Raw genomic sequence first — 23,094 nt, forward strand, 5'->3', positions numbered from 1 at the left:
CAGCTAATTTTTGTATTTTTAGTAGAGATGCGGTTTCACCATGTTGACCAGGCTGGTCTCAAACTCCTGTCTTCGCGATCTGCCTGCCTTGGCTTCTCAAAGTGCTGGGATTACAGGCATGAGCCACTGTGCCCGGCCCAACTTTTTGTTTCAATTGATCTTTTGTGTTGTTTGTTTCAATTTCATTTGGTTCTGCTCTGATTTTTGTCATTTCTTCTCTTCTGCTGGGTTTGAGTTTAATTTGTTCTTGTTTCTCTGGTATCTTGAGGCATGACCTTACATTGTCTATTTGTGCTCTTCCAGAGTTTTTGATGTAGGCATTTAATGCTATGAACTTTCCTCTTACCACCACTTTTGCTGTATCACAGAGGTTTTGAGAAGTTGTGTCATTATCATTCATTTCAAAGAATTTTTAAATTTCCATCTTGATTTTATTGTTAACCCCCAAATCATTCAAGAACAGATTAATTTCCATATATTTGTATAATTTTGAGGGTTCTTTTTGGAGTGGATTTCTAGTTTTATTCCACTGTGGTTGGAGAAGATACTTGATATAATTTTGATTTTCTAAAAGACACATGCACACGCATGCTTATAGCAGCACAATTCACAATTGCAAAGATATGGAACCAACCTGAGTGCCCACTAACCTAAGAGTGGATAAAGAAAATGTGGTATATAGACACCTCTTTATGGAATACTACTTAGCCATAAAAAGGAATGAAATAGGCTGGGCATCGTGGCTCACGCCTGTAATCCCAGCACTTTGGGAGGCTGAGGCAGGTGGATCACGAGGTCAGGAGATCGAGACCATCCTGGCTAAGCAGGTGAAACCCTGTCTCTACTAAAAATACAAAAAAATTAGCCGAGCGTGGTGGCGGGCGCCTGTAGTCCCAGCTACTTGGGAGGCTGAGGCAGAAGAATGGCGTGAACCCGAGAGGCGGAGCTTGCAGTGAGCCGAGATGGCACCACTGCACTCCAGTCTGGGCGACAGAGTGCGACTCCGTCTCAAAATAAAATAAAATAAAATAAAAGGAGAGAAATAGCATCTTTTTGCAGCAACCTGGTTGGAGCTGTAGGCCATTATTCTAAGTAAAGTAACTCAGGAATGGAAAACCAGATATCATACGTTGTCACTTATAAGTGGGAGCTAAGCTATGAGGATGCAAAGGCACAAGAATGATAGAATGGACTTTGGAAACTCAGTGGGGAACGTTGAGGGAGGGGTGAGGGATAAAAGACTACATATTGGGTATAGTGTACACTGCTCAGGTGACAGGTGCACTAAAATCTCAGAAATCACCACCAAAGAAATTATCCAGGTAACCAAAAAAAAACTACCTGTACCCCCAAAACTATTGACATAAAAAATTTGAAAAAACAAGTGAGAAGAAGCTCCCACTCCAGGGAGGGAAGACAGCACCCTGGGGGCACTCAGACAACCCTGTGGAGATTCTCCGCACCTCCCCTCGCACTTCACGCACAGAGAGCTGCAAGGTGGAAGATGCCGCAGAGACAATGGAAGGACACAGGGGGGCAGCCTGAGGGCCCCTCCCCATCCCCCACACCAGTGCTACATAACCTTAGGACCCAGGAAGAGAGGATGCAGAAATCCTGAAAAGAATTAAGTGTTTACTTGTCTGGAAGAATACAGCCCTGGGAGTCAGAAGTTGTTACAGAAAATAACATTTCAGGCTAGGTGCAGTGGCTCATGCCTGTAATCCCAGCAACTTGGGAGACCAAGGCAGGAGGATCACTTGAGGCCAGGAGGTTGAGACAAGCCTGCGCAACAGAGCAAGACCCCATCCCTATAAAAAACCATCCAGGTGTGGTGGCGTGTGCCTGTAGTCCCGGGCTCAGTGGGGAGGCTGAGGTGGGAGGATTGTTTGAGCCCTGGAGTTCGAAGCTGCAGTGAGCCATGATTGCACCACTGCACTCCAGTTTGAGTGACAGAGTGAGACCCTATCTCAAAAAAAAAAAAAAAAAAAAAGAAAGAAAGAAAAAGAAAATTACATACAAGATTATATTTCATTCTCTGCGGGCTGTGGGCTAAACTTGCTGCATAAGAATATTCTTAGTCACAGGTCCACGTGACCCTGGGCTATCTGGGGTCAGAAGTCAGTCCTGGGGTCAGAGCCTCTGAGGAGAGGGAGAGGCTGTGCTGTGTGCCCCACAAGCACCTTGAGGCCTCTGAGAGGGGCAGAGAAGTGAAGGGGCCTCTGGAGAGGAGGAGCTGGGGACACAGAGTCCCAAGTCCCAACATGGATCACCCGGAAGAGAGGGAGTGTGGTGCTGCCTGTTGTGGGAGCCGGGTCTTGACCCCGATCCTATCTGGTCTCTTGGATTCCAGCTAAGGGGCTTTTGTAAGGAGGAGGGAGAGAGCTGGACTGGGTCAGAGTGGGGACCTGGGGCCTCCTTATCCTGCCCGGCCCCCTGAGAGGCTCCTGTGTCTTCCACGTTTGGCTCCAATTCCCGCCAACCCTTTCTGCTTCTCACTGCCCTCAGCCCCCATCCACATCCACACTCTGACATGCAGAAGGGAGAAGCCACACACCAGAGGCACCAAGGAGGGTTTATTGTAAGAACTGTACAAAGGAGCCCCCCTGCTGGCCTGGCGTGGGGCCTGTTCCCCACTGGACCGGGCAGGAATGGGCATCCGTCTGCAGGGGAGGGGCCGCAGGCAGGGAGAGGCCGGACCAGGCTCATCTACTCTTCCTCTGCAATCTGCACACAGTCTAGGAGAATATCCAATCAAACAGATTTCTGAGGCTCGAGGGACTGTGCCAGCCCAGGGCCCAGGAGGGCAAGGCAGAGGGGCAATGTGCCGGGCAGGGGAGACTGCCCCCATTAGACAAAACTTCTGAAGGAAGAGATGGAAGGAGTGGAGGCCTCCTTCCATAGAGGAGACACAGGCAGGAGGCAGGGAGCAGGGCTGCGGCCATGGGTGTGACGACGAGAAACAGGAAGGGAAAGAGAGAGGAGTGAGAGAGAGGGCTGTTTAGGCAGGACCGGGAGCAGGTGAGAGAGCATGGTGGACAGTAAAGACAACTCTGGCCCATAGGCATGGCACATAGATGTGCACACACACACACACGTGTGCACACACTCAAGCACGCATACATGTCTTGTTTTGAAGGTTTTGCTGCTTCCTGAATTTTAATCAAACTTTTCATGAGAAACAAGAAGAAAAAGAAGAGGCACTTAGGCCAACAGAATGCCCTGAGTACACAACTTAACACATGCGTTCATACTCATCCACACACTCACAGCACAGATCCACTCTCCCAGGCACGGGAACCACTCCCAGGGACAGGCCTGCACAGTATGACACACCAGCCGTACTCCATGGACCTTGAAACAGTCCAGGGCACACTGACACACATATATACAAAGATACCCAGACACATATGCATAATGCAGGCACCAGTACACAGTGGTTCACACACACATGTACAGTCACGTACTTGTACACACACACGGCTATACACACAGGCCTATAAAAGCATACAAGCAGACACACAGCCACAGGTACACACACAACTGAATAAATCCAGTGACACCTGAGCAGGTCTCTCACCCCTCCTCCTCCGGGCACAGCCTCTGTTCTCCAGGAGTCAGCAGAGGCCTGGCCCTCCCGTGGCCAGAACAGCGGTGCAGCAGAAGTGCTTCTTCAGGCCACAGGAAGTTGGAAGGTTGAGCCTGAACCACTTGGGCCTTCCCTGCTGCATGCCCCAGGGTCAAAATATCTAACCTGAGCTCAACTGTACATTCTTAGGATCACTTTGGGGAGAGAGGTGGAAAAGGTGAGAAAGAGATGGGCGTGGGGAGATGAGAAGGGAGATCTCTGAGTCTGGATGAGGCTCCTGGGGCCCTGGCAGTGCTCACAGAGGAGTGAGGCAGGGAGAGAGGGAAGGGGCGAGAATCTTCTTACTGAGCAGCAGGTCCCTGACCCCCACTCAGGTCTGGATGCTCGGGCCACGTGCAGCAATCCAGCTGGCAGGACCCAGCCTGTGTCACCCCACCGTGCTTCCTAGAGAAGGACAATTCCCAAGTGGCATCCTTCCTTCTGCTCTTCCCCTAGGGGCCAGCCAGGGGAGCTATGGACCTGGACGTAGCCTGGGAAAAGGTTTCAGGAGTCACCATCCCAGCCCAAGGCAGCAGGATCCAGTGGCCAATCAGGTTTTGAGGCTTTGAGGAGCTATTTCTGAACCAGTCACATTTCCCTTTTCCAGGGAATTCCTGAGCTGGCCTGGTGGGCGAATCTGCACCCCAGAGTCAAAGGGGGTGGGCTGGCAGTGCCCTGGGGTTAGGTGTCTGCACTCCCTGAGGTTAAGACATCTTTGTCTGGGCTGGGGCTGAGGGGTCCGAGCCACTTCCTGGGGAGAGGCGAGTGACCCTTAAGACTCTGGTGATGGGGGGCAACTGATCCCTCCACCGCCGGCCAGCTCCTCCCCCAAGTGAGGGGCAGAGATTTGAATGTTCTGACCTCCCCCAGGCCAAAAGGAGGGGCGACAGGGCCCAGAGGAGGTCAGAGCAACTTGAAGGTTAAATCATGGAGGCAGGGGCCTCAGACCCAGCATGGAGCCCCTGAGTGCAATTCCCATTTCCCATGGTCTGGGAACGCAGGCGCTCGGGCCTGGGTGTCAGCCCCAACGTGGCCAAATCCTGTCCCCCATCAGGGAGCCAAACACAGTCCCAGATTCAAAGCCCTCCTCCCTCACTCTGTGTGCAGGCACGACGGGGGAGCTTTGGGGACTATGCCAAGACTCAGCGGGCCACCCCAACGCTGCCTGCTAGACAAGAGACTCCTTGACCCCTGGGCGCACTGTCTGCCCTGGGGGAGGGGCGGGAGGCCAGGCAGTGTCTGAGGGGCTGATGGGCATCAGCCCCAGAGTGGGTCCGGCGTTCCCTGCCTCGCCCTTCTCCTCCGGGCTCGGCGAGCTGCTGTTCCCATTCTCGTGGCCATACATCTTGCTCATGGTGTTGGCAAGCAGCCCCTCCTTCTCAGGGGCATCGTCCCCGCTGCCGTCGTGGCTGTGGCGGTACATGTAGGATGCCTGCTTCACAGAGCGCTGTAGCAGGTGCCGGCGGTAGGCCCTCTGGATCTTGATGGCGCACACCTCCTCGTGCTTCCTCTTGAGGGTGGTGGTGATGGGCTCGTAGGATACCTTGGAGGGGTTGGCCGCCATGAACTTCTCCTCCATGGTCTGCTTGAGGGCGTCCATTTCCCCAGAGTCACCCAGGACCTCTTTGGTCAGGGCAAAGAGGATGTCCAGGCAGTGGATCTTGTCTCCTGGCACCATGGGCAAGTCCAGCGTGATGAGCTTGATCTTGTTGGGCTTGGCGATCCTCAGCGGTTCCTGCAGGGTGTCCACGAAGTCTGAGAGGCGGCTGTAGGCGATGAACTGGGTGGCATCGGGGTCGAACTTCTCCCACGTCTCGTAGAACATCTCAAAGTCATCCTCACCAAGGGGCTCGCTGCTCTCCTCTGTGGCCACATTGAAGTTCTCCAGGATGATGGCGATGTACATGTTGACCACGATGAGGAAGGAGATGATGATATAGCTGCAGAAGAAGCAGATGCCGATGGAGGGGTTGCCGCAGTCACCCTTGACACTAGTGCCCGGGTTCTCCAGGTTGGGGTCACAGTCCGGGGGCCCGCTGTTGAGGATGGGGTTGAGGAGCCCGTCCCAGCCAGCCGACGTGGTGATCTCGAACAGGCAGATGATGCTGTTGCCGAAGGTCTCGAAGTTGAACATATCATCGATGCCTGACTCCTTCTTGACGTAGGCAAAGTTAGACATGCCGAAGATGGAGTAGATGAACATGACCAGGAAGAGGAGGAGGCCGATGTTGAAGAGGGCAGGCAGCGACATCATGAGGGCGAACAGCAGCGTCCGGATGCCCTTGGCCCCGCGGATCAGCCGCAGGACACGCCCGATCCGCGCCAGGCGGATCACACGGAACAGCGTGGGTGACACGAAGTACTTCTGGATCAGGTCGGAGAGCGCAAGGCCTGCGGGGAGGAGCTAGTGAGGACGCTGCCATTGGGGAGGGGGGCTGGCACAGGGTGTGGGGAGCATGCGGGGCTCAGGGGGCCCAGCCTGGTGTGCTGTGCTCAAGTCTCAGAGCACAGCCCAGATGACTGACAGGTGAGGCTGGGCTCTCCCATGGGTCTTGGGTCCAGGGGCTGCAGCTTTGTCTTGATGGAACTGGGGGTGGGATACCCTGAAATGGGGGAGTGTAAGGCCCATTCCCAAGGCTGTTTGCAAATGCCACTGGTGTGTGTGTGTGTGTGTGTGTGTGTGTGTGTGTGTGTGTGTGTGTGAAAGAGACAGAGAGAGAGACAGAGATAGAGAGAGAGGGAGACAGAACAGCTGTGCGACTCTGGGTCTCCACTTCACTTGTTTGTGCCTCAATTTCCTTACCTGTAAAATGGGAACAACAGTTCCTGATCATGACATTGTTATGAACAACAGGTGAGATAACACCTGTCAAGTGCACAGCACAGTTGATGATAAATGGCAGCTAGTTTCTATCATTTAAGTGCATGCATGACCGTGCACTTCTCAGTGCACACAGACGTGGAACCATCTTTTACACTTTTCGCTCAGTACGTGGGCACCTGAGTGTGCGTCTTCTGGTCAGTTGTGTGTCCTGAGGTGCATCCATGTGTGCGTGGGTGACGATCTGCCTGTGTGCACACCCGTGTGCCTTTGTGCATTGAGAGTGAATGGCAGGCACACACAGGCGTGTGTCTGGGTGAGCATGTGAGGGTGCAGGGGCAGGTGTGTGCGTACGAGGATGGGTCTTCCCGAGTGCCTCAGCTCAGTGCTGCCCTGCTGGTCCAGCCCCCCCCGCTCACCCACAATGGACAGGATGACGACCACGAAGTCGAAGATGTTCCAGCCGACGGTGAAGTAGTACTGGCGCAGGGCGAGCATCTTGAGCACGCACTCCCCTGTGAAGACGATGATGAAGATCATGTTGATGTTGTACAGGATGTCCACCTTGAGCTGGCTCTGGTCATCTGTCTCCACCATCATGGTGACCATGTTGAGGCAGATGAGGATCATGATGGTGATGTCGAAGGCCTGCTTCGTCACGAGGTCATATACCATGCCCTGGATCTTGTTCTGCAGTATGGGTGGGAGTGGACGTGGGGGAGTTGGGGTGGCCAGGCCCAGACAGGACATGGACAGGCAGGAGACACAGGACGGCACCACAGCATGACAGAGATGACAGAGACAGAGAGAGAGAGAGAAAGGAGGTGTTGGGGGTTGTGGTGGAGTCAGCCAGGGGAGGAGGGGTGACCCATCAGATCATGACAGGTCTGGGACCAGGTCATTTTATGGGGTTCATGGTCCTCCTTCCTCCCCCGGGGACCCCCTTCAAGGTCCCCTAGATGCTCCTCCCCTTTCTTTCAAAGTCATTGCTCCTGGGGAGGGTGTCTGGACATCCTCCTCCTTCCACTTGTGGGAGCCCTTGCCCCAGGGGCCACTGGGGTCCCAGGTGGGAGGTAGATGGGCACTGAGGATCTTCGCAGGGCCAGGTGAGGGTAAAGCAGTCACTGGAGTTTCATGGACAGCCTCTGTGCATATGGCGTCTCTGTGGCACTACAAAGAGGTATCCCTTCTTGCAGGTAGACCAAGTCCCCTGCCCCTGGGGTGGGCCTAACCTCACCCAGGGACACAGCCTGGTGGGTGGAGGGCAGGAAATCTTTTACTCCCATCAGTCCCCTAGGCAGGAGCCTGGCACCATACACAGGACAGGGGGCCCAGAGGGCGGTACCTGGGGCCGGGGAATTGGCTTCTGAGGCTTCTTGGATCCAAGCTTCTTCATGGCGTTATAGTATTTCTTCTGTTCCTCTGTCATAAAGATGTCTTTCCCTCCTAAGTATAGTGGGATAGGGCTTGTCAGGGTGAGGTGCAGTTCTCCTTTCTGCCTCCAGGACCCCCCACCTCAGGCACCACCTTTAAGGCAGCCCCCGCCCCTGTAGATCGGCCTGGAGGAACGGGGAGGGTCAGAGGTGGAGGGACAAGGGGAGAATGGGGGACCCAGGAGAAGGGAGGGAAGGGGAGTGGGGATCAGTGCTGTCTTGCAGCCTGTTTCTGGCTACTTTTCATAAACATCTCGCTGAGTCCTAGAGTAACCCACAAGGCAGGTTGTAGCAGCCTCTTTTTTTTTTTTTTTGAAATGGAGCCTAGCTCTATCGCCCAGGCTGTAGTGCAGCGGCGCGATCTCGGCCCACTGCAACCTCCATCTCCTGGGTTTAAGCGATTCTCCTGCCTCAGCCTCCTGAGTAGCTGGGATTACAGGTGCCTGCCACCACGCCCGGCTAATATATCTATATTTGTATTTTTAGTATAGACGGGGTTTTACCACGTTAGCCAGGCCAGGCTGGTCTCGAACTCCTGACCTTGTGATCCACCCGCCTCGGCCTCCCAAAGTGCTGGGATTACAAGCATGAGCCACTGCGCCTGGCCCAGCAGTCTCATTTTACAGATAAGGACACCGAGGTTCGTGGAGGCCAAGCCACTTGTTCAAGGTGGCCTGGTGGGACTGGGACCCAAGCTAGCTGCCTGAACCAACAACCTGGTAGGTGCTCAGGCAGCATTTGTGGATTTGCGCAATGGAGAGTGGACAAGGGAGGCAGGAGGGAGACCCAGCACGGGGAGGGCCCGGGGGGCTGGGCTGATACTCATCTTCTTCTTCTGCTGGTTGAAGTTGTCAATGATGACACCAATGAAGAGGTTGAGGGTGAAGAAGGAGCCAAATATGATGAAGATGACAAAGTAGAGGTACATGTAGAGGTTCACCTCGTACTGCGGCTGCTCCTCCTTCTGCGGGAGCCACAGGGTGGGACGGCATGGGTTTGCACGCTGGCTTCTCCCTGTCCCCCACAGCCCTGAGGGCAGGACCCATCCACCCCCAGGGCTGCCAAGTCTCAGGGACAGAATGTGCTGCCGTGTCTCCCTCCTGTCTTAAGTCCTCTTCCCTGGCTGGCTCACCAGTGACATCTCAGCGACCCCGACTCACCTCCCGGGAGTCCACGGCTGCATACATGATGTCCATCCAACCCTTGAAGGTGGCCTGAGAGAGTGTGGTTGGGGAGTGAGCCGGGGGGCTGCTCCCTGCTTTCATCAAACATGAGTTTCCCTCCCCTGCCCAATCCCTTCCAGAGGCCGCCTGCCAGAGCCCCACTGGGCAAGCATCAAATAAAGACCAGAGAGGTCTAGACACTGCCTGGGGATCCCACAGCATTGGAAGCAGGGTGGGCGGTCCCCTAACCAGGAGTGACATTAGGGTTGGGTACAACGAGAGGGACCGGGGTGGGGGGCGCCTCCATCCAGGTTCCCGGCAGGGGTGGTGGGTCACACTCACCACCTGCAGGAGGGAGAGGTAGCCCAGACCCACGTTGTCGTAGTTGACCTTGACATTGAGCCAGCGGACCTGGCCCGTGTGCATGAGGCTCTCGCACTCAGACTTGTTGTTGACCTCGGAGATGTCGAACCTCTCAGAGGTGGTGGTGTTGATGCAGTAGTAGAACTTGCCGGCAAACAGGTTGACACCCATGATGCTGAAGATCAGCCAGAAGATGAGGCAGACGAGCAGCACGTTCATGATGGAGGGGATGGCCCCCAGGAGAGCGTTCACCACCACCTGAGGGCCAGGGGGTCCATTGCCAGTGCCTCTCCCAGCCTCTGAGAGAGGGCTCCCCATCTCCACGCCACCCAGGGGACCAGGCAGAGCTGGGCATTGTCAATTAGGGAGGGCTTCCTAGAGGAGGGCCGACCTGCTGGGCTGTGTGTGCGCAGGTTGGGGGTGGTAAGGGGAAGGGGGAGGGAGCTGCAGGCCTGGTGGTCAAGAGGGCTCTCTGCTTGGCTGGAGCCATCAGCCCAGAGTAGGGGTGCTGGGTTTCTCTGGAAGCAGCCTGGTCACGGGTCACCAGGCAGGAGACAAACACTCTTTGCTCAGCCCCCATAGGAAACTCAGCTCACGTGACCCAGCCCCTGCTCATGGGTTTTCAGCCCCAGAGCCCCAGACACAGGCACAGAAAAGAGGGCACCAGGGTCTTTGAAGCAGCAGGAACTCTAGGACAGAAGCCCCATCCCCACCAGCCCTAGTCACACAGCCCACCTGACCACTGCAGACGGGGCTGGATCTGACACCCCTCTCTTTTTAAGGAGGAGCCATTTCATGACCTCTAGATCGGGTGGCACAAGCCTGGTGTGCCCAGGGGAGCTCTATTCCTGGTTGGGGCACTGACCAGCTGCATGGCCACAGGCAGCTTGTTTCCCCTCAACGGGAGGGCTCCCTGGCTCTGGGGGGTCAGAGGGCCCAGCATTCGGCTGGCCTCTTGCAGGGACAGGAAGGGACCACTTGGGTGGGCTCGCCACGGCCTCCAGATTTGCCGAAATTTGTCCCGCTGGAGCAGGTCTTGCTCCCGGCAGACCTCTCTTCCTGAGGAACTCCCATTTTTCTTGCCCCCAACCCTGTGTTTACCTGCCACTTCTGCTCTCCAGGGCCTGAGTGGAGCTTCCCCAAACTGACCCCAAGCTCAAGGGCATGGCCCCAATCGTGACGCCAAGCTCATCAGTGGGGGGTGAGGGGGAGGCTCAGAGCCAGGGTGCAGGCACCTTGTTTCAAAGCCCTGGGTGGCTCAGTCTGAGGCTGGGGAGGGCCACCCATAAACCCACTCATAAACCACTCATAAACACCACATAAACCTGCCTTCCTTCCTCCTCTTCCCTGGCTGTGGGGCCCGCCTGGGTGCTTCTGCAGTCTCTGCTGCCCTCAAGTAGTGGCAGAGGTAAGCTAAGGGCGGGCTGGATCGGGGACTGAGAGTGGGAATGGGGCAGGCAGAAGATAGCCTGCGGGGAGGACGGCTAGCGGAGGTGGGGGCCAGACCTGGCCTTAGGCAGGGCCATGGGTCCAAGCTCTCTGCTTCCCTCTGGTGGTGGTTGGAGTATAGACCTGCACCCGCCACCCTGCAGTGAAAGTGGCCGGTCCCCCATCCCCAGCCCACCCCAGAGGCCCCTTCAGCACCCACCCTCATGCCCTCGAATCGGGACAGTGCCCTCAGGGGACGCAGGGCCCGCAGTGTCCTCAGGGATTTGATGGGTCCCAGCTCCGAGTAGCCCAGCCAGTTGGCCACCAAGCTGATGATGGAGACCTGCAGGGGAGGGGTGAGGAGGTCAGTGCGTGCAAGGCCCCCAGCCTCCCCTCAAGCCCAGGCCACGGGGGTCTTTCTGGACTCACAGCTCCTGGCTGTCTCCCTCAGATCCCCTCCCTAGTGGGTGGTCCTGTCCGGTGGGAAGAGCAGCCCTGGGACCTGTCCCAGTACCTGTAGGAGGCTGGCACCACCTCAGTGATGTCATCAACTAACTGGGGATGACTGTGAATAGGAGGGATGGTACCCGACTCCTTCAGGAGGCCTGTGAGCCCATCTAAGAGGCTAAGAAAATCCTCCATTCCTGGCCGGGCGTGGTGGCTCACGCCTGTAATCCCAGCATTTTGGGAGGCCAAGGTGGGAGGATTACTTGAGCCCAGGTGTTCGAGACTAGCCTGGGCAACATAGCAAGACCTCATCTTAAAAATAAATAAATAAAATGTATGAAGTAAGAAACTCCTCCACTCCTATTGGCAGGGATGGTAAGTAGCCCTCCTGCCTGCTGTCCTCCCCCAAGGCCTCTTTTCCCTGAGGAGAAGGGAAGGCCTCCCAGTCCCTAAACCCTCCCTGGGCAGCTGTGTCCGAGAAGGGCAGTGCTGATCGAGGGTCTGACTCTGGGGGTGGCCTCGGGCAGGTCCTGCCCTTCAGGGCGTGGGCTTCCTGAGGTCCCCGCCACATTGACAGCCTCTGGATGTAGCTACGGGGCCAGCATGGGGGGACTCACGTCCACGATGAGGAAGTCGAGCCAGCACCAGGCATTGGTGAAGTACACCTTAAAGCCGTAGGCCACCCATTTGAGTAGCATCTCCATGATGAAGATGTAGGTGAAGACCTTGTCAGCATATTCGAGGATGGTGCGGATGACTCGACGCTGCTCAATGTAGATGTCCTCGAAGGCCTGGGGGCACCAGCACCACCAGGGTGGCTGGGGTCCAGCAGGCTGGGGCAGCAGCCAGGTCCCCTGCCCTGCTCTATGATGCTGGTTCCCTGGGGTCTGCCGTGGGGGTCCAGCCCGAGGGACAGGCTGTCTGCATCTCCTGGACTCCCACCACCCATCATGGGGATGAGCGCGTTTCCCAGTGGGTAGAGTCCCTCAGCCCCCCTTCCCCAAGCCCAACAACAGCAAATTGCAATCGTCTGCTGGGCAGGTCCACAGTGACACATCTTCAGTCCTGCGCCCCCAGTTCCCAGGGTTCTCCTGCCTCCTCATCAGCAGAGACTGCACAAAAGTCAGTGCCCATGTAATAAGGGAGGCACCTCTGCCATGTTAAGAAAGTCAGCACATCCTATAACCTATCCTGGAGGCACAGCGAGTTCCTTTAGGATTCTCAGGGTTTGGGACTGACCAGAGCATGGCCCTTCCTGTGCGTGGAGATGGGGAGCCCCAGGAGGACCTGCTGTGGGCCTGGCCCCTGCCCCTGACCCGTGCTCCCAGGCAGTGCCTACCAGAGCCCCGCTGCTGAGCAGGATCATGAAGACAATGAAGGTCTCAAACCAATTGTGCTCGACGATCTTGAAGCAGGCTCTGCGCAGAGTCCACCACTTCTTCCCGCGGCCCTGGGAGATGTCCACGTAGAGGCAGGGCCAGCGCTGCACGCAGGCTGATGGGGGGGGGCAGGGACAGGCACCACATCATGGGCCTGGGGTTGCCTTGGGGTGCACAGTCAGCGCCCTCCCACGGCGTTCCAGGATGCCCCTCTCCAGTTCCCAGACCCAGGGCCCCCACCTCCTCCCTCACCCAGCTCCATCTGGCTCACATGGGGGACTCAGGGCCTCCCTCCACAGCCGGATCCAACATGCGACAACGGCTGCTGGGGACGGGCATGCAGAGGAAAGGCCTCCTGGCCCCCAGCCCCAGTGCTGCCCCACCCCCCACCTCGCCCAGGCAGTTTCCACCCTGCACAGCCCAGCAAGCTCTATGGACAACGACATTTCTCCAGTGCCATGTCCTGAAGGCCTTGCTCCCTGAAGACGGAGGGGAGGATCTCAGGAGCTGACACCCACACTCCTGCACGTTCGCTCTAAGCTAGGTCTGCACCAAGGGCTCTGCATGGATCTTGCGCCACAGTTCTGGGCACGCACTGCCGCCACCCCTAGACACGTGAGGCATGAGGACGGCCAGGCAGCCCCAGGTTCGTGTGCTTTTGGTTCTGGTGTAGCCTACTCCTTGCAGGGGCTGCAGGCCTGGGGCAGACACCCAGACGAGGTGGGGGGTGCCCTCACCCTCCGTGAAGCACTCCTCAGGCTGCTCCCCGTCGGGGTTCTCCTCTGCCTGCTCCTCAGGGTCCTCCTCGGGGGGCTTGTAGTCAGCCGTGCTGCAGACGGACGAGTTCCCATCATAGAGAGGCTGCGGTGGCTTCTGTGGAGGCCACAGGGTCACATGACACCTGGGTCCCTGAGAGACCCCCTCATCCTCCCACCAGATGGGGCAGGATGGGAGACCAGAAGGGAAGGGAAGAAGAGAAGGAGGAGCAAACTCATTCATTCATTCATTCATTCATCCAGCCCTGGATGGTCGAGGAACCATGGGGACGTAGGTGGCCCTGGTCATGCCCGCATGACACTTACATAAGGAGTAGGGCGGGGCTGATGCCTGCGAAGGGATGGTGAGGGCATGAGGACACATGCGAAGGCCTCAGATAAGGGAGGAGGCTGGGACCCCGGCCCGAGTGGGGGGTCTGGGCGGCATGGGGGGCCTGAAGGTAGCTCTGAGTGGGCAGGGGTATGAAAAGGGGTCAGGATGGAGCCAGCCTGTCACAGCCCTCAGAGCATGGGCGTGTGGTGCCCCTAGTGTCTGAGCCTTCCCACCCCCAGGGTCTGTTTGGCTGAGGAATCCAGAAAGGGTGGAAAATGTTCCCCAGCCAAAGCCTCCATCCCGTGCCAAGGGAACCTGATCAGTGTTGGGAGTGGGGGAGGCGGGTGCTCCGGTCGGGCCAGGCCTCCTCCCACCTCCTCCTGCTGGGCCAGGCCAGCTTCCCGGCCCCAGCCTCCACCCCGCAAGGGACCCCTTCAAGGCTGAGGGTGAGGCCTCTGAAGAGAAGGAAGAAGAGGGCAACTTGGGGGGCAGCTCTGTATCCAGAGTGGTGACCAGCAAACCACCATGGTGGGGGGGCGTCCTTGTTTTCAGTGGACTAAAAGGGAAACTGAGGCACAGAGTGTTAGGTCAGCCAGGGCATCCACTGAGTTGCTTGCCCCGATTGTGCACCCAACTCCCTAAATCCCCCATGGAGTTGTGCTCGCCCTCCTTGAACAAGTCCTCAGGCCCCGGCCCCAGCCCTGGCCCCGGCCCCGGCCCCGGGGAGCCTGGGACTTTGGTGCTCTCCAGCTCCCCTGCCACCTGAGTGCCTCATACCGAGGTCCGTGCCACAGTTGCCTGGGTATTTATAGCTCACAGGCACTCGGTCCCTGGTAAGCCAGCATGCCACGTATTTGGGGGGAATAAGGAGTCAAAAGCTTTCAGGGCAAAGTTCATTAGGCTCAGGCTGATGGTGCAGGGGTGGGCAGGGGCCCCCGTCTTAGCTCCTGTACGAGTTCTTTCCCTGCCAGAGGTGGGGAAGGGGGCTCAAGACCCAGGCAGGGTCCCAGCCTCAGCCTCAGCTGCTGGGGGTGACCACCACTGCGTTCTTGTCCCTTCCTCCCCTCTCAGTGGAGGGCTGGGGAGGGGCATCTGAGCCCAGCAGCATACCCCCTGCATGGCTGAGGGGTCAGGGCTCCTGCCCGAGGCTTCTGCCCTCCTTGTCCCCAACTCCCATTGGCCCCTGGCTCCTCTCCTGAGTCCCCTGCCTGGATCTGGCACTTTGGCCCACACTGGGAGATTGGGAGCAGACCCAGGTGGGGTCTAAACAGAGGTAGAGGATAAGTGTGAGGACTGGGCAAGGGGCCTCAAGCCCAGAGGAGAGTATGTGAGAGAGGCCTCACAGGTCCTGGTCCTGGAGCTGCGGTGCCCAGGCAAAAGCAGCATGTCCAAGGGCACCACCTGCTGGTGAGAGGTGCCCAGGTGTTCCGGTCCGAAGGAATCAGGGTTTCCGGACAGACAGGGTTGATCATAATAACCACATCAATAACGATAGTGACAGCCGCCACTCACAGGGCGCGGACTGCATGCTTTACATACAGCGTCTCACATAATGCTTGCAACAATGCCATAGGGCACCACCCCCATTTTACAGCTGGAGAAACTGAGGCTCAGAGAGGACTTAGGACTTGCTCCAGGTCACAGGAGAATTTGAAGCGGGGTCTGTCTGAGCCCTGGCCCCGGCTCACCTTGCTATCCTCAGGCTCCGAGAACGTGTCGGTTTCCTCCTCGGTGGGCATCTCCAGGTCGGACTCCTCAGAGGCGATGGGCACCTGTATGGTCAGGTAGGGGTTGTTGATGAAGTTAAGGTGGTCCAGCTCGATGCTGGATAGGGGGCTGTCAGCCAGGCCCATGTGGTTCAGGATGTGATTGTCCTTCTTCAGGTCCTCCTCGGGCGGCTCCTTCTTCTCGTCCTCGGGGGCAGTCTCCCCTGCCTCTCCAGCCTCCCCGGCCCCGTCAGCCTCTCCGAGGCTGAGCATGATGTCCTTGGGGCTCAGGATCTTGCCATGCAGCAGCCCCAGGAGGAAGGCCTTGGCAAAGCCGATGCCCAACTTGATGCGCCCGATGGCAATCTGCAGGTTGTTCATCTCGCCGTCCTCATCTGAGGCTGCCAGACTGTCGGCGCTGAAGGAGCTCAGCAGCAGAGCCAGGAACAGGTTCAGGACCTGGGGCATGGGGTCAGGGGGAGCCTCACATCAGTCCCTGGGACCCAGAGGGTGCCACCTTCAGCTAGCACAGGGGCCCTCGGTCTACAGATCCAAACTACCACATGTTGGGCATTTAAAAGAACGCCACCTAAGAGGTGTTCACAACTACTCATGGAGGTAATGGTTATTATCATCCCTTCTGCAGATGGGGAAACTGAGGCTTGGGCTTCTGAGAGGACTCTGCTACCCAGGGCAGAGGCAGGGTTTAGGGAGGCCTGCTGGGGGACAGGAACTCTCTCCATGACTGTCCCTTTTTTTTTTCTTTTTTTTTCTTTTGAGATGGAGGAGTCTCCCTCTGTTGCCTCCAGACTCCAGGCTGGAGTGCTGTGGCGCGATTTCGGCTCAGTGCAACCTCCACCTCCCAAGTTCAAGTGCCACCATGCCCGGCTAATCTTTGTATTTTTTGTAGAGACGGGGTTTCAACATGTTGCCCAGGCTGGTCTCAAACTCCTGACTTCAGGTGATCTGCCTGCCTCAGCCTCCCAAAGTGCTGGGATTAGCATCACCACCATGCCTGGCCCATGACTGTCCTTTACCTCCACTTCCGGAGGATGCAGAACAAAGAACTGGGCTCAAGTCGCCGAGCTTCCAGGACTTACTGGGAACCTTTATCTTTTGTGCCTTCTTCTCCACCTCTGTTAAGTGGGACTTTTTAGACCCCGCACTCCTGGAGTGCAGAAGCTTGGCCCCTGCTACTCTGGAAGGGACATCTGACCTACTATTTACCCTCTTTTCTCCTCTTGGGGTTTCCGACTCCATCTATTCTGGTTCTTGTCCCACATCCCTAAGGAAAGAGACTTAGGAGGCTACTGCCCTTCTCCCCCAGCACCCCCACCCACTTTATTTTCCAGTGGACAGACATTTCCTGAGCCCCCGTCACTGCATGAATGGCCTCAGGGAGCTCACAGACCAGCAGAGACAGAGAGCAGATCAAACACATGCAATACTGTGGGTTTGGGTGGCAGCAGAGACTGGAGTGCACAGCTTTTGAAACCATATTGCAGGGCTCTGAACCCCAGTTTATTAGCTGTGTGCTCTGAGGCAATTTGCCTCACTGCACTGTGCCTCAGTTTCCTCATCTGTAAAAAGGAGATTATGCCAGTGTTCCTCCCATTGTTGTGAGGATTAAAAGATCAATACAAGGCCAGGCGCGGTGGCTCACACCTATAATCCCAGCACTTTGGGAGGCTGGGGCGGGCGGATCACGAGGTCAGGAGATCGAGACCATCCTGGCTAACATGGTGAAACCCTGTCTCTACTAAAAATACAAAAAATTAGCTGGGCGTGGTGGCATGCACCTATAGTCCTAACTACTTGGGAGGCTGAGGCAGGAGAATCACTTGAACCTGGGAGGCGGAGGTTGCAGTGAGCCGAGATCACGCCATTGCACTCCAGCCTGGGCGACAGAGTGAGACTCCATCCCAAAACAAAACAAAACAGAAAAACAAAAAACAAACAAACAAAAAAACCCATCAATACAAGTAGAGCACACAATAGGCACTCAACACATGTTGGCTGTTATTATGCTTGAAATAATAGAAAGCTATACAAGGTGCTCCAGCCTGGCCAACATGGTGAAACCATGTACTAAAAATACAAAAATGAGCTGGGTGTGGTGGTGCACACCTATAATCCCAGCTACTTGGGAGGCTGAGGCAGGAGAACCACTTGAACCCGGGAGGCGGAGTTTGCAGTGAGCCCAGATCGCACCACTGCACTCCAGCCTGGGTGATAGAGCGAGACCCTGCCTCGAAAAAAAAAAAAAGAAAGAAAAAGAAAGAAAGAAAGAAAGAAAGTTATACAAGGTGTAAGGAAGAGTGTGGTGAACTCTGAGGCCAGCTCAGCATTTTATAGATGAGTAAACTGAGTCCTAGAGAGGTGGTGTGGCATGCTCTAGGACACAGAGCATAGCCAGGACTCGAACCAGGATTCCAGTCATTGTATAACTTTAGAAGGCATCATTCACTTAGCCTACAAGGTGAATGGCAGCCCTGAAGGTCTTTAATGTGGTCGCCCTTCCTTCTACCAGTCTGCCTGGCCCTGGGCAGTGGGACGAAGGAGAATGCTGGCTGGGGTGAGGGTCCTGGCTCCTGTCAGCCAGAAGCACAGCCAGGTTCTTCCTCGGAGGCCTGGGGGAATGAGAGGGCGTGGGGAGTTGGGGAGCCTGCACTTGCAGATCCGCCACCCTTGGCCGTCTCCTTGGCGGGTCTCACTCCTGGCTCTCACCAGCCTCCTCCAAGGTCTTCTCGTCATTGTCTTCACTACATTCTGTTGATTATATTCTGTTAATCACATTAAATACTCTCTTTAAAAAATATCTGAAAACCCTCTTTGAGAGAATGTGCTGGGGGAAATTCCACGGCTCCCTTCCTCCCCACCATGTCCCCTAGAGGCTTTTCTGCCTTTGCCCCCCACCAGAACACATTAGTCTTTCTTCTCCCTCTCTGGAGGGAGGCATCCAGTTGCCAGAAACACATCTGAGATGGGAATTAGCTGCTCTCTGGGTCAGCAGGGTTTGCACACGGCTCCTGCCCAAGACATAAATAGCTGCCCCAGGCATGGGGGAAGGGAGGAGGGGAGGGGGCCGACATCAATTTCCCTGGGGGTTCTGTGCTTTGGGTTACTGGTGACCTAGTCACTTCCTCTTCTTCACAGTTACCTGCAGGAAGTGATCAAGTGCCATGGGTGCAGGGGACGCGGGTCCTCACACTCTCTGGCAGGGTGCCCTGGTGGCCTCTGGCAGACACCTGCTTCTCTGAAGCCTGGGGAGGTGGTGGGAGGGGACAGTGCCCAAGGAGCTGACAGTGCCATGTCCCTGGGCTGTTCCACTCCCTCTGAGCAAACTGGGAGAGCCACAGAGCTGGGCTGGGAAAAGATGTGGTGTGTGCGTGTGTGCATGTCTGTGTGATGGGGGTGACATGCACACAGAAGCAGGGCCTGCACTGGTTCCAGACTGCAGCCAGACTGCAGGGGCTCCCGTCCCACACAGGGGACAGATTCACCTCCCTGAGCCTCTGTTTCCTCATCTATAAAAGAGATGAACCAGCACACCCCTCACAGGTGGGTGTGAGGATGAGGTGAAATGAATACACGTGGAGCACCCAGAATGCTAGGTAAATGCTAAATAAATGTCAGCTGTCACCATGCTTCTGCTGATGCTGACGTTATCATTATTACGATACTGTTGTCGTTGATGTTATTGTTACTGGAGTTATATGGACCCAGTTTCCAGTACCAGCTCTATTCTCACTAGTTGTGTGGTTCTGGGCAGTGCCTCCTCGAGAGCGTGGAAATAACATTACCTGTCTCATGGGGTGGCTGAGAGAATTAGGGGCAATGCCGGTAAATCCCTTTGGCAGGGACTGACACACAGTAGGGCCCCCACTGCCAATACAGGAGCATCACCCTGGTGGCGAGAACCTAAACCAGCACTGCCCTGCCGCACGCCTGCAACACCTGCACCCCCAGCCACGTGGCCAGGCACTTTGGTAAGCACTTGTAAGCGCATGCATCACATAATCCTTGCAACCATCCAGTGGAAGAATCAACCCCATTATCATCCCCATTTTTCAGGTGGGAAAACTGAGGCCCAAAGGGTTAAATAACGGGCTCAAGGTTTCCCAGTCAGTGAGTGGCAAAGTGGGGGCTTAAAACATTTTTGAGTTTCTGCACATAGAAACAGCAACTCCCTGAAGACTCGGTCACCCCCAAGTCCTTAGACTGACATCCACACACTCCTACTCAGGGTCTGCTGTCCCCATCCCCAATCCTGCCCCAAAGTTGGGCCCGGGCACCTTCCCTCTCTCTCCCCACTCCCTAAGACCCTCCTTTCAGGGACGGGAGGCCTGGGTTCTCTTCTGTAGCTGCAGCATGGTCTTCTTCTGCAGCCGAGGTGACACCCCCTTCCCTCTCTTGGTGCTGCCCCCAGCCGGAGATCAGCAATGTCTGAGAAGCTCTGTCCCTGCAGCTCAGGGATTCCATAGGCCTTTGGGGAACATGGGGACAGGAGTCTTCCCAGTCCCTGTTGCCCAGGGCAGCGCCAGCCACTGCAGGGGGCAGCTGGGCACAGCACTGCAGGGCTCGGGCAGGAGTGACCTCCACTGCCACCCCAAGAAGGGGAGGAGTCAGGGTCACATCCAGGGGCCCTAGCCGCAGAAATGCTGGCCAGCTGGACCATGGCCCTACACCCTGGATCTCACCTCCTGGCCCCTTCCTCTGCACCAGCCCCGCATGCCAAGCCCTGAACCACAGCAAGCGGCAGAAGAGATGCAGTTTATGCCATCTCTGCATTTTCCCAATATCTGCACCTGTTTCTTTTTTGTTTTCTAGAGATGGGGTCTTGCTCTGCCCCCCCAGGCTGGAGTGCAGTGGCAGGATCATAGCTCACTACAGCTTTGAAGGGCTCAAACCATCTTCCTGCCTCAGCCTCCCAAGTAGCTGGGTTTGGTGTGTGCCACCATGCCTAGCTAATGTTTTTCATTTTTCCATTTTTTTGTAGAGATGAGGGTATCTTGCTATGTTGCCCAGGCTGGTCTTGGACTCCTGGCCTCATCGGCCTCCTAAAGTGCTGGGACTATGGGCATGAGCCACCACATCCAGCCTGATTCTCTTTTTCGGAGCCTGGACCAATAGGCCCTGGAGCAGAGGAGGTCAAGAGGGTGGGAGAAGGCCAGGAGGCCCAGGTCCCCCACAACACTGTGCCTTTGTGCACACTATGGCATCATCTTTGCAGTGACCTCATGAAGTCCCTGTTGTTTTTCTTCTATGTGAGGGTTAGAGAACCCAGCCCAACTAGAGAGCAGCAGTTAGCTCAAGGTCACACAGATGATGGCAAAGGAGCTGGGACCGGAATGTGGGTCCGTCTGACTCATTATCATGTTGCTTTACTCAAAACACTAGGTTCCAACAGCGCTACTCATAGCATGGTCCCAGAACCACCACCAGCATCCACTGATCAGCGTCACCTCGGAGCTTGTCAGAAATGCAGATCCCCAGGCCTAGGCCCAGAGCTGCTGAATCAGACACTCTGGGGGTGGGGCCAGGGATCTATGTTTTACATAACTCCTAAGTGATTCATACACAGGTTAAAATTTGAGAACTGCTGGGTTAAACCACATAAAATTGCCATTTTGGAGAGGATGCGTTGGGGAGATAGAAAACAGTCAAACATCAGGCACATCTTGTACGCTTCCCGGGCGAGGGCAGGGGCCACCCAGACAGCCTCACTCACCACGAGGTTGCCGATGACCATGACCATGAGGAAGACGGTGAGGCACATGGCTTGGCCGGCCACCTCCATGCAGTCCCACATGGTCTCGATCCACTCCCCGCACAGGATGCGGAAGACGATGAGGAAGGAGTGGAAGAAATCGTGCATGTGCCAGCGTGGCAGGTTGCAGTCCAAGGCGATCTTGCACACGCACTCCTTGTAGCTCTTGCCGAACAGCTGCATGCCCACCACGGCGAAGATGAACACGATGATGGCCAGCACCAGCGTCAGGTTACCCAGCGCCCCCACTGAATTGCCAATGATCTTGATGAGCATGTTCAGCGTCGGCCACGACTTGGCCAGCTTGAAGACCCGCAGCTGCCAGGCAGGGAGGGCAAGGGTAAGTGAGGCCCAGGCACCACCACCCAAGGCAGCCCCAGCCTTAGGAGAAAGAACAGTGTCGAGTAGCTTGAATCTCCAGCCCCCTGCACAATCTGAGTCCTCAGTTTGACCTTCTGTTAAATGGGAACACTCATTCTACCACCTCAGGCCCTTCATGTGTTAAAAAGAAAACAAGTCCAGGCCAGGCGCGGTGGCTCACGCCTGTAATCCCAGCACTTTGGGAAGCCGAGGCGGGTGGATCACTTGAGCTCAGGAGCTGGAAACCAGCTTGGCCAACACGGTAAAATCCTATCTCTACTAAAAACACAAAAAATTAGTCGGGCGTGGTGGTGAGTGCCTGTAATCCCAGTTAGGGATTCCTCAGGAGGCTGAGGAAGGAGAATCACTTCAACCAGGGAGGTGGAGCTTGCAGTGAGCAGAGATTGCACCACTGCACTCCAGCCTGGGCTACAGAGCAAAACTCCATTTAAAAAAAAAAAAAAAGAAGAAAAAAGAAAAAACGTCATTATCTGTTGAAGATACAGACTATGGCTGGAAGCAGTGGCTCACACCTCTAATCCCAGCACTTTGGGAGGTCAAAGAAGGTGCATCACTTGAGCCTAGGAGTTGGAGACCAGCCTGGGCAACATGGCGAAACCCTGACCTACAAAAATTACAAAAATTAGCCAGGCGTGGTGGTCCCAGCTATGCAGGAGGCTGAGGTGGGAGAATCACCTGAGTCTGGGGAGGTCAAGACTGCAGTGAGCAGTGATTGTACCACTGCACTCCAGCCTGGGTGACAGAGAAACCCCGTCTAAAAAAAAATACAGACTAAAGGATTTACAAGTGAAATTATATGTTGGGATTTGCTTTCACAATAAAAATTGGGGGACAGATGCAACAGGAATTGTAGAATGTTGATAGTTGTTGAAGCTGGGTGATAGGTACATGGAGGTTCATTATACTTTCTCTATACTTTTGTGCATACATGAAAAGATCCCTTGATAAAGTTTGTTGTTGTTGTTTTTTTTGAGACAGAGTCTCAATCTGTCACCCAGTCACCCAGGCTGGAGTGCGGTGGTGCAATCTCGGCTCACTGCAACCTCGGCCTCCCAGGTTCAAGTGATTCTCCTGCCTCAGCCTCCCAAGTAGCTGGGATTACAGGCGCTTGCCACCAAGCTCAGCTAATTTTTGTGTTTTTAGTAGAGACGGAGTTTCACCATGTTGGCCAGGCTGGTCTTGAACTCCTGACCTCAGGTGATCCACCTGCCTTGGCCTCCCAAAGTGTTGAGATTACAGGCGTGAGCCACCGGGTCCAGCTGATAAAGTTTTAAAAAGAATAATAGTGTTCCTTATGGGGTGGTGAAAAGACAGAAATTCAGAGGTCCCAATCCTACTCCTAATGAACTTCCAGAACCTCCGCTTTCAGGTCTGCAGTATGGGGCTGGAGTTCCTGCTCACTGCTGCTCAAGGTCATTAAGGAATCAAACCCAGTGTTGGCCTCTGTCACCTTGGTCCCCCCAGCAGCCCTATGAAAGAAGACAGGGCT

General features: G+C 55.7%; 1 protein-coding gene across 1 annotated transcript in view; it reads right to left on the reverse strand.

Annotated features, from left to right (window-relative positions):
* Positions 1 to 2,553: 2,553 nt before the first annotated feature.
* SCN4A (sodium voltage-gated channel alpha subunit 4) overlaps positions 2,554 to 23,094 on the reverse strand; it is a 34,390-nt gene continuing 13,849 nt past the window's right edge. Inside the window, exons 13-24 of the mRNA XM_030799590.1 lie at positions 21,186 to 21,542; positions 15,437 to 15,913; positions 13,397 to 13,532; positions 12,620 to 12,774; positions 11,898 to 12,071; positions 11,054 to 11,176; positions 9,385 to 9,663; positions 9,040 to 9,093; positions 8,706 to 8,843; positions 7,792 to 7,896; positions 6,866 to 7,136; positions 2,554 to 6,016 (exon numbers count right to left, since the gene is read on the reverse strand). Coding sequence (XP_030655450.1) covers positions 4,794 to 6,016; positions 6,866 to 7,136; positions 7,792 to 7,896; positions 8,706 to 8,843; positions 9,040 to 9,093; positions 9,385 to 9,663; positions 11,054 to 11,176; positions 11,898 to 12,071; positions 12,620 to 12,774; positions 13,397 to 13,532; positions 15,437 to 15,913; positions 21,186 to 21,542 — 3,492 coding nt within the window. The 3' untranslated portion in view covers positions 2,554 to 4,793. The remainder of the gene's footprint in view (positions 6,017 to 6,865; positions 7,137 to 7,791; positions 7,897 to 8,705; positions 8,844 to 9,039; positions 9,094 to 9,384; positions 9,664 to 11,053; positions 11,177 to 11,897; positions 12,072 to 12,619; positions 12,775 to 13,396; positions 13,533 to 15,436; positions 15,914 to 21,185; positions 21,543 to 23,094) is intronic.

Source organism: Nomascus leucogenys, chromosome 19 (genome assembly GCF_006542625.1).
Source record: "Nomascus leucogenys isolate Asia chromosome 19, Asia_NLE_v1, whole genome shotgun sequence".
NCBI lineage: Eukaryota > Metazoa > Chordata > Mammalia > Primates > Hylobatidae > Nomascus > Nomascus leucogenys.